Below are 11,375 nucleotides of genomic sequence, written 5' to 3'. Positions count from 1 at the left end.
TTGCACACTGGCTCATGCTGTGGAGAAAATGTTAAAAGTTCACTGTGGTTTGGTGGGCTTTCTGCTGGAAATTCCAGCCACAATAGCTCCTGCATGGTTCTGCAAAAGTGGAGAAGCTGGTCGTGAGTTGATCAGTCAGGCTAATTCTATAAGTACTGCTGCCAATGTCATGTGAGCAACCTTGAAAGACCTACAACTTGACTTTAAAAAAAGACAATTCTAAAATATATGATTGAATTGAACTAATCCTCAACCTTTTGAGCCTTAATGTGACTGAACATGATCAAACACACAAAAAAGCTGAAACTGAACAGGCCAAAATCTGCCACTTCAGAAGGCATAAACATGACATCATGATGCCCAAAGCTACCCTTGGGTATAATTCAATTTAACGAAATGTCTTCAAACTTTGGCTGCATGAAACACACACAGAAAAAGACCAAAGTTTATTTTCCCCAAAAGCACAAACTGTGAGCTTATTGATGCCACTCGAGTCTGCAGAACATTTGGCTGAATTTCAGAAAGTGAAAGCAGTGCATCAGCATCACGAAAGTTTGTTTTCATTTTGTTTGCCATTTGCTTTTCCATAGTCAGGCATTCCTGAGCACTAACAAGCTTCAAGTCTCAGTGATTTCACTAAGTCTTCTGAGTTCATGTTAACATGTTGCACAGGTCCCCTATACGACTGAAACCACTGCAAACCGTCCAGTTAAGTAATCGAATGCTATGGTACAGTACAAGGGTAAAGGAAATGTTAAATACATTGTTTATAATAGTGCATGCTTTTTTATATATCAGGGAAATTATAAATGGGAAATTCGTTCTTCTTCGTCTTGTCATTGTGAAGATTTTTTTTGTAGACTATAAATTTCGCATATGATTAATCAATTAATACATTAATAAATTAATATATTTTCCTAATACTTGAAACATATCTAAAAGGTTTAGGCTTAACAAAAAAAATAATCAGTGAACAGCAAAACAGTCTCTATGACCTCTGTGTCATGGGAGATGCTAAAAGACATCAAGTACTTATAAAAGCACAAAACACCACATAAACCATTGTTATTGTAGTAAACTGCTGAAACCAGCAGCAAAAGAAAAGGCAGTTTAGGCATTATCAAACCAAATTTAACAAACAAAATCATATCACATCAATTATTATTACAATACAAAAATTGTGTTTCTTATTTACTTCTTCATAAAACACATCTTATATTTCGAGTCATCATAAAAAAACAGACATAAAAAAGTGTGTCTAAACATTCATTTAATGATACATTTGATAATGAAAACATTTCCATTTTCTTTTTTAGAGGGCAGCTTGCACAATATGTTCTTACTCTGACAGAGTTACTAATAAAGTAGAAATAAATAGAATCCAGCTCCTCTGTCATTTTTATCAATAAGGGTTTTACATTCTAAAGCATTTTTAAGTAGCGCAATATATCTCTGCAAAATTAAGGTCCCTTTTAAAGAATGTACATACAATTCAAACTCTTTAAGATTTAATATTGACTAAAAAAAAATGTAATCACTTCAGAATATATATTATTTTCTTGCAACACACAAATTTGATGTCAAGGTCACGCCACACCCTTATCCTGCATTACCTCACCACAGCTTTCTTTATTCTTTCTTTATTTGCATTAGTTGGACCACCAAAAACCCTCTACACATTTAAAGGTCTGTGTGTTTCTCATGTTTTAACTATTTTAACATCACAGTGAATTATTCTGCAAGCACACCAGTGTTCTTCAGAAATCTTTCCAGATAGCCACTGCTTTCTTTAAATTGAAACCACTGGCCAAAGTTAACATTTCACGTGTCTGTTAATTCATTTTTAAACATTCAGAAATGAATAGGAACCTAAAAGCTGCCAGGAATTGGTTATAACTCCACAGCGTACTTCAAAAATGTTCAGCAAAATGTGCAAAATTTGCAAATTGTAGTGAAAACATGGAAATGTGGTTTTATGGACTTCAATGCATTTAAAGAGAGCACTTGGAGAGATCTGGATGCAGAGTCCCATTGACATGGCAGACGAGGCTGAGAGGGACATTCTTGGTCTTATCTAAATGTGCAGTGGAGCTCTCATTTTACAAGGCAATGGGTTTTGGATCTCTTAGGTTACATATAATTTACCCATAATCCAAACGTAAACAAATGAAATGAAAAGTGGTAGATTGCAGCTTAACAACATCCCTTCAGAATAGGAAGCTGCAGAAAGCAGCTCTAATGGCAAATCTGAACTTGTGTCAAGTAATACTAGTGACAAGACATAGATACACAGATAGGCCACGCACACCTGTCTGTAAAGCAAAGCATCAGATTTGACTTATGCAGTACTGGTATGATCACAGTCTACAAAAAAGCAACTAGAAGAATCAGTCTCCCCGCTGCAGGAGAACAGTGCTCTCCAGTTTCACAACAGCCCCCAAGTGGGCAGGACCACCACATCTCTGGCATGCGCCACTCTCCAAGACAAAAATCCCCATCAGATCGTGTACAGTCAAAACACAGCCTCAAGCCATGCTTAAGTGAAAGACAGAAGGAAAATAAACAGGCCGACATGCATTTCCTTCCAGGGAGCCACTCTGCAACTCTGACTATTTGTTTTGACATTCATTAACTTATCATTTTCAGCAAGGAACCTTCAAGCCTGATGTTCACTGCCTTCAGTAGGGCTTGTGTTTGTGGACGGACGCCTTGGCTCTCCAAATTCAAATACACAGACAAGGCCATTACGATCCACGGCAGAAGATAAAGAAAACAGTGTTCCAAATCTAACACCAACGTTTGTGCTGAGAACATAAATGCAGTCATTTCACGTGCACTTTTGGTTAGCAAGCGTTAAACGCAAATACAGGGCAGTCAAACTAAAATTCTGCACTTTCATAAAGTCTGCTCTGAGAAAGCAACAGAAAATTGGAAAAGGGTAAGACTGATCTCATAGCTACAATCTGTATTTAAAATCTGCATGGAGGCAAAATGACAGCATCCTAAGAAACAGGCATTAAAAGTCCTGGTTCTTATTTCCTGCCATCATTTGCATATGAAGCATGTCATCCACTCAACATTTGTGACTTTGTTCCATGTGTTTCGGTGCTAGTTGGATGCAGTGAGGTTTGGGCAATGATACTTGAGAACACAGCATTTGATACTTGAATGAACATAATAGAACCGCCTGCAGATATTTGGGCTGGTCTGAGTCCTGTTGGCCTTAATTAATTTACAGAAAAGGGAGTCTTGAGTTTTCATCTGCTTTTTCATCTCAGTGCAGGCAATAAAACAGCATTAAAAATCAAGCTGACCGGCAAAGGAAAATCACATCGAATTTTAATAGCTAAAAAGTTTCTAAAGTATCCACGTGAGCTCTTCCAACGCATATTTTAATAATCTTTTGACGCGAAATGCATCGAAGTACATATAAGAAAGCTGCAACTGCATCTATTAGAGGCTGCAGAGCAAGGGCAGGAAAAGTGGTGACCTCTGGAAGGAGGCTTTGTGTTTTTACTTGCGCACTCTGTCCCTTTTCTTGCCTCCTCCCCAGCCACCGCTCAGCTGAACCGGGTTGTCACGGAAGGAGATACGCTCCTTTTTTGACGGGGCAGACGTGACTCGCGCGGGAGATGGGACTTCTTTTCCTGGAGACAAAATGGAAGAAGACGGCATCAGTATTTAACATTCAAAACAAGCAGAGAGAATTCACTTTGCTGACTCATACTATATGTGTTTTTAAACAACAGTTGATACTGAGAACTCGTTTTGTACTTCTGTGTCTGCTCAAATATTTTATAGAATTTATTAACATGGGTTATTATTAATTTCATAACATAGTTTTCTAGAGAGAAGGCTATCTTTGCAACACACAACGTCATGTTAGTTTGCCAGGGTCACATTATAGAAATTATTAAGTACTTAAAAATGCATGGCATAAAGATAAATATAAAAGCTTTAACTAATGATGCAATTTCCTTCGGGATTAATAAAGTATTCTGATTCTGATTAAGTAGGTTAAAATATGAGGATTTGTAATATGTACTTAATATACATGTTTTGAAAATTGAGCGTCAATTTTGTGTGACTCAAAATACTCGAGATGGTGCTGCATTAAATCTCACACTAAAGACTTAAGTGTGAGCAGGCGGGTTGTTCGGTGCCTCTCAGGAGCAGTGTGTGTGCTGTATCACAGGCCGTTCCACTTTCACCTGGGGATCAGTACAAAGCTTTTCAAACATACAGAACAAAGGCAGCGCTTCTACAGGGTATGATGCATTCCACGTGTAGAGCGCAAACCCGCAGTCAGCACGGCTGCCTCACACAGGGAGTCCAACAGCATGAAGCGCTCTTTAGGTGGGAGGGCTGGGATGCATCGCACGTTCTATGCTAGCCCCAAATATCCGCACAGCTGGCAAACTGTATAGAATAACCATCCGCTCACAAGTCACACATAATCACACATCTCTAAGTTTTGATTTTGTTCAAGTCTGTTGGGCTAACACTGCGATTTTCCTTTCCTCGTGGTCTCTCTTAATACACAGTGTTTTGGTGTTTATTTCCAGGTCAGCTTTGGTGGCTCAGTATATTAAGGAACTTTGTGCAGTAATGCGTTTGAAATCAGAAGCAGAACACTGAACTTTTGCTGCATGTTTTCCTAATAGCACTGCTAGTTGTGCATTCTGTTATTAACAGTACAGAGTTTTATTTTTGTTTAAACTGCTCATTTTAACAAACCACTGTGACCAAACAAATTGTTTTCAGTCATCTTACTCCTATTAGGGTTGCAAGGGGAGCTTAACTTAAGTAGTTTCCTCTGCACACGTAATGAAAATATTGTGTGAGCCTAGAAATGCATTTTATGGTACTGTCCCGGCAAGAGGTGAGTATCGCATTGCAACAGGTTATAGACTATTTATGTAGTCTTTACTGCTATACCAAACTAAGTGAACCCTCTAACTTTAAACCCCCACCTTGATGATGTATGCCCCTTTACAGGCGAAGGCGATTGTTAGTCACACTTTTTTGCAGGATCACGTAGGCTCAGTATGAAGATTTACATCAAAGAAGCTGCGTTCCCTGATTTTACTCCATAAGGAATTTCCAAGCCATGACTTTTTGATGACCACTGGGACCATTAGATGCCCTTTCCAAGTTTATAAAATATCTAATTGGCTTTTCAAGAAATATTCTTTCCTTACACATACATCCATATTTCAATTTGTCCTTCACAATTTTGATAATGGATGTTTTGATCAGTGCGGACAAAGAGGCTTTCTTTCTCCCGGCCACACTCCCTGTAGAGTCTGCCTGCCTAACAGGGAAATGCTCGTTCCTGCTGCTGCACCTCGTGGATATCATTTTGAAATCATCATCGGAATCCAATTTGGCTTCGTTAACATGGACAGGGCTCTCCTTCACTCAGATTCCTGGGCTTGTTTAATGTGGTCATCTGCTTGTCAGCCTGTCAGTAGCATCTTTGTCACTCAAACTCCTGAGCCCCACTACTCCTGACAGAAGGGCCAGTCATTCGTCACTGAAAGGACTGATTTTTTTTCTCTCCCTCGCTGCCTGTTTCCTGTCAGAGGAGAATTTCACGACACTCTGTCCCCAGCCCGACCTTGTGGCTCCCCTCCCCTCCCGCAGCAGACGACCAGCGGACTCGGTCTAGGCTGAATAAGCATCAGCCTTTATCCCTGGCTCTGCGCACTCAGATCTGTGTGGCCCAGTAGTCATAGGTGCAACTATGCAAACCTAAAGAGATCACATGTAATAAACACACAGTTATGTGCATCCCTGCCAAAAGATTTTGAAGAGTTTGAATTTGAGCCTGTGCTTTTCTCTCTGTAAGTGCTAACAGGAGAATATAGAGATATATGTGACAGTGAGCTCATATGTTTATTGGTCCTTTTCTTAATTGTTATTTTTAAGTCAGAACTTAGTTTCAAGTTAAGGGCAACTTTCTAGAATTGTAATAATTAATACATTTGCATAAAAATACATTTTGCACACATAATGAGTTTTAAATATATATACATCTCTAAATTTGCTATAAATTATACAGTTTACACTACATTTCTCTGGATTATACTAGATGTAAAAAAAAAAAAAAACAACTAAGGGAAACACTTCTGTAAGGAGAGTTGGGTTTTTTACTTCACATACATACAGATATTTTTTTACCAGTTCATTATTCCCAGTATCACTGTGATGTTGTGGAGAAAAGCGGTTTACAAGTTTACAAGACTCACTTGCATGACTGGAGGAGGTTCTACGGGTATAACTGTTCACTTTGCAACCCTGGCCAACCAAATTGCTGTTCGCCCACAGTCCACTGGTGTGATTTAGACAATCTGCATATGCTGGGTTAGCCTGCATGCACCACACACAGAAACAGACACACACACACACACACACACACACAAATGAGGCCCAAAATGAAACATCTCACACAAGTAGTCGAACATTCTGAAAATCAACAACCCAGCAGCTCTGCAGTCAGAGGATATATCTAAGAAACTGGAGGAAAGGGGCGGCCCCTCTTACCAGTAAACATAAGTCACACTGCTCCATAATGGCATGAGGAGACCTGTGGTTTGTGACTTCAAAGACTTCACAACCATCAGCATCGTTCTCAGGTCTAAACAAACTGCTCCAATGTGACACTGGGATTTCAACAAGTGAAATTAAGAAATCGCGCCCACTTGATCCAATTGAAAGTGTCACTACAGAGCTAAACCTCAACCCCCCCCCCCCCACCCCCCCTTCCTCCTTTAAATCAAAGTTGATGAGACAGACTCCAAGGGAGAGGACCTACGGTGTGGGATGTGACTCTGACTGGTAAATGTAAATACTACATAGCTTTACATGCATGCAACTGCGCCACAAAAAAGATTCAAATCAAGGGGGGGAAACAGCATGGCTGGGGGGACCGATACTCACTACGAGCTGCACTCTGCCTCCGTTCAGAATGGATGAGTTTATGTCCGGTAAGAAATGATCACTGAGGACAAAACACAAAATGCTTAGATGATTAGTGTTCTGCATGCTTCACACCAATTCAGTGATTAACTCTCTATTGCAGTCTCCATTTCCAAGCAAAAAACTCATATTAAATTTAAAAAAAAGAAACAAATTATATGGATTATGTCTGTTTTTTTTAAATAGGGCAGGGATAGCACAGGCCTACACACTGACTTATTTCTGTCATCTCCCTGATTCAGCAGAATCAGAATACTTTATTGATCCCTGGGGGAAATTATTTAATAAGTTAATCAATTAAGTTAATATGTCATTCTCAGTGCACTGGAATATTTTATTTTAGAATGATACAGCGCAGGTCTTAAGGTGAATCGATACAGATAGATGCATAAACACCACCTTCATCACCTTATGATCTACATTAAATAGCTCACCTGTCTGAATGCCCATGAGTGGCCTGGGTATGGAGCCACTGCTGAGTTTGATCTTGCTTAACTTGCTCTGTCCTCTCTGCCTGCTGATGGCCCGTCTCAGCCCCACCAGCTGCACTCAACAGAAGAAATGAAATAAAGGGTCACAGGCTGTTCTTTTTTCAGTTTGTTGGTTAGGTAACATTTTTGACAACAGTGGCAGTAAAGAAATAACTGCCTCATCACCGTGTGCTGTGGAGAAGGTAGCATGAGTCTAAATGAAAGGACAAGGCTTGTGTTAACAGATGCTTACAAGTGTTCAAGCTGAACAAATAAACAACTGCAGGGCCTGTTCTGTGGCAAAGTTTGACACGTTTTACTGCCATTACAGCGTGCCAGCTTTCCCTCAACGGGACAGATTAGTGGTCAAAGTCATGTTAGGGCAGAAGGTGGTGTAATAATTCATGTAGCACTGCTGAAAGTTGCAACAGGAAAGGCCTCATTTTGTTCCAACAATGGCAGTGCCTTTTTTTTTTTATTTGTAAAATTGAATCCAAGCAATGTTTCAAAAGTTTGTGAAAGTGAAAAATCCAAGAGGCCGGTGATTTACAGGTTATGCTGAAATCCCATAATAAGGTCGTAATTCAAAATAAACATTTACGTTGTACTGACAGTAATGCTGCCTTAGATGGGTGTAAACTGATAATTTATTTTGACAGGCCAGTGCTGGAACTAATGACGCATTTATTTAAGCCATTCACTTGCTTTTGCTGAGCTATAAAAAGAAGAAAAGAGCTTTACAGTTTTCATGGGTTAATTGAGAAGCCGCACTAAAAACGTCAAGTGATAGATGCCTCCCCTGGGGCAGCAAAGGGCAGGATATGGCTACTTGCACTTCCCAAAGTTGAGAGAGAAAGAGGGAGAGATGGTGCATGAGAAGTCCAGATATCAGTTTTCAAACACCAGCCTGCTCGCGTACAGTAAATACAGTGATTACAAAGGGTAGGTAAACACATGCACAGAAATCTGTACACACTGATGCAAGATAAGAACCACGAAAAAAAAATCATTTAGTTTGATGTACTTGAGCAGCATGGAGAGATTTCTTCTCTCCATTTCCCCCTCAGAACCCCCTACTAGAGCTTCCTCCTGACCTCCTTCAACCTCTCAATCCCCCTTGAGTACTCCTCCAGGACATCATGAGGGGGGCCTGTAAAAGTCATGCCTGTTAAGGGGGGCTTTTAACCACATTAGGGGATCTCGTCAATATCAGAGCACCGGGGAGGAGGAGTAGCATTCAGGTTTTGGCCTGCAGCAAAGCAGAGATGAAGGAGAGATGATGTTGTCACTAAGTAGTCTCCTCTCCTCGAACCTCACTAAAGGAACAAAAAACACTGAGTCCTGCAAAGAGTCAGTACCAGTACCAATAACAAGTAAAAAAGAAAAACAAAAAAAAAAACTCCTAAACAAATGATAGTGACCTTAAAGGACAGTTGTGTCAAGAGTAAAACTGTGCACGTGCACAAATATAGCAAGTTTAACAACCAAGTCACTTTATAACAGACATATTTTAAAGTCAGAGGATTCTTGATTTGTCCTTCAGGCATAAACCATAGATAAAAGATGCCCATAGTTTGTGGATGACTTGGCAATCTTGGTTTTTTGAAGCCAACTAAAGACACTGTAGTGATTTATCAATCAAGCGGGAGGCCCACACTGAAGAATACGTTGCATTATATTCCTTTTATAAAAATGGACATCAAGTTGTACTCAGTAAGACTCAAACTAGCATTTGAGACCATATACTCATTAGGAAACCCTTCACTGAGGTCATGAATCAAGTAGGTAGTAGATTTTTTAGAAATCTTTTATAGATTTTTTATAGATTCTGGAGCAGCCAGAAGAGTCCCTATCCTTTTGGCAATGAGAAGGAAAAAAAAGCATGTTTAAAGCCGTTTTAAGTCGAAAACCTGAATCTTCATCTTTTCTACACATGCTGTGTCACAAAACAAATCTAAATGTAAAAGTGTGAGATGGAATAACAGTGCACATCTGTGGATTAGAACATCTATCCACCAGAGATGTAAAGCTTCTCTAACCCCTAAAACTTGGTTTCATGCATTAGGCGACTTGACTCTAAATGATTCTACAAACATGCCACTGAAGTTAATCTGAATCAAAATAAGGTCTGTAAAATGAAGTTTTCTCTTGCAAACATATTGGCTGGTTTTGGTCTGCTAAAACATGAAAATAAAAACCACAGTAGGATGGAGCAATTCATACACGCTAATCATCTTTTGATCTAAAAGCATTCTAAGATCCATTTGTTAACTTTGTAAAAACACTGGAACACTGACAGGAAAATGTTTGTGACGATACTTGAAGAGAACCAGTTCAAATTGCATATTATCCAAACACATTAGAAATTAAAAATGTAAATGTTTAGTTCCCACATTTTCAGGCACTGCTCCTGAAAGGACTTCTAACTTGACAGATTAATGTTTTTCTCGATTACTGGAGACTTGTAAGGGACCTTCTGTAAGTAACATGAATTTAAATGAATAAGACGGCTAAAGTGCATACGTTTTCTGTTTTGTGCAGATGGCTAATGTTGGAAAATGTAGGAAAAAAATATAGAAAACTATTTTATAATCCTGTTTTTTTAGGCATTTGCTAAGTGAAATGTGTGACATTTTAGCAACTCAGTGGTTTTAGTTAGATGTCTGACTCTGTGAATGACTGATGCCCCAATGCACATTGGCTCAGCTCGTTTCTGAAGTGTGCCAATGCACCTCAGTCATGTAGTATGAGGAGAGAGGCTCCACTGCACGAGATAAATAGAAGCTTAGAGATTACAGGGCTGAAATTGGATGCATATGAATGGTGGGGAACAGCCTAAGCTATTTTGACTGATCAATGATAAACAAAATGATTGTGTTTCAGTTTGACTTTGTTGATGACATCAAGTGTGAAATCAAGTTAAATGCTCAGGAGGTAGGGGAACCAGGCTGAAACAAAAATATATACCATTGTGTCCCTGAGACACGAGGACGGATGTTTGGTGGGGTTGGATCTCAGTTTGGATGGAAGAGGATGATTAGAACTCTGTGTGTATATGTATGGATATGTATGTGTGTGTGTGTGTATCTGTGCGTGCATCTGGAGGGATTGAGTGGTAATTAAGAGTAGAAATTAGGAGAATTCCTTAGAGGCACACCACACTGTCAACATCTGCAGCACCCCAGACACATGCAAAAGATGCAAATAATTTTAAACAGGAAAAGGTATATCTATATTCTCTTTTAAACTTTTAGAAGAAAATTTGTTGTGGCTCTGCACTATTCTCTCCCTCTCTGTCTCCGTGTCTGGGTATGTAAACTGATACCCATTTCAAGTGGGTTACTCATGTCCAGCACATCCACACAAAGAGCCCGGATAAAATAAACACGCAGCGTCAGATATCTTGGAAAGAATCTGTCATGGGTTTGAGGCTAATCACCTCCAGAAGGAGCTTGACTCGAGGCCTGAAACGTTAGCCCCTGTCGGGGAGCGCTGGCTGGGCCAGTCTGGGGCTGGGCTAGCCAGGCCCCGGGCACTGGTGATGAATCCGGAGGAGGGGGTGTCTTACACAGGTCAGGACCAGGGGAGCAAGGAGGTAGGCAAACCTGGACCCTTTTACAGAGACCCAGCTTCACAGCACCACAAGTTAATAACTGACACAGCACCTCACTCGCCAGCCTTATAGCAATGCTGTAAAAAGACAGTAGGAATTGTTTCCCCTAGACTGAAGCTGGATAGAGTTACACATTTCTGTCAGATCAGAAAACTGACTGAGGATACAGAATATAAACCGGAAAGAAAGAGAATGCCCTAACCAGAGATCCTTCCATTACTTTATCAGCTGTATTAGCTCAAAAGCATCAGTCCCGTTTGATAAACTGTCAATAAGAGGGTGGGGAGGAGCGATGAAGCTATGAGAAAAAA

At 39.9% G+C, this 11,375-nt stretch overlaps 1 protein-coding gene across 1 annotated transcript in view; it reads right to left on the bottom strand.

Annotated features, from left to right (window-relative positions):
- Positions 1 to 1,264: 1,264 nt before the first annotated feature.
- lrriq1 (leucine-rich repeats and IQ motif containing 1) overlaps positions 1,265 to 11,375 on the bottom strand; it is a 39,985-nt gene continuing 29,874 nt past the window's right edge. The window contains exons 25-28 of the mRNA XM_040026888.1: positions 7,416 to 7,524; positions 6,943 to 7,003; positions 6,252 to 6,372; positions 1,265 to 3,647 (exon numbers count right to left, since the gene is read on the bottom strand). Coding sequence (XP_039882822.1) covers positions 3,514 to 3,647; positions 6,252 to 6,372; positions 6,943 to 7,003; positions 7,416 to 7,524 — 425 coding nt within the window. The 3' untranslated portion in view covers positions 1,265 to 3,513. The remainder of the gene's footprint in view (positions 3,648 to 6,251; positions 6,373 to 6,942; positions 7,004 to 7,415; positions 7,525 to 11,375) is intronic.

The sequence above is a fragment of the Simochromis diagramma genome, unplaced genomic scaffold, assembly GCF_900408965.1.
Source record: "Simochromis diagramma unplaced genomic scaffold, fSimDia1.1 OVJJ01000293.1, whole genome shotgun sequence".
Taxonomy (NCBI): Eukaryota; Metazoa; Chordata; class Actinopteri; order Cichliformes; family Cichlidae; genus Simochromis; species Simochromis diagramma.
This window is presented reverse-complemented; position numbering and strand designations above follow the sequence as displayed.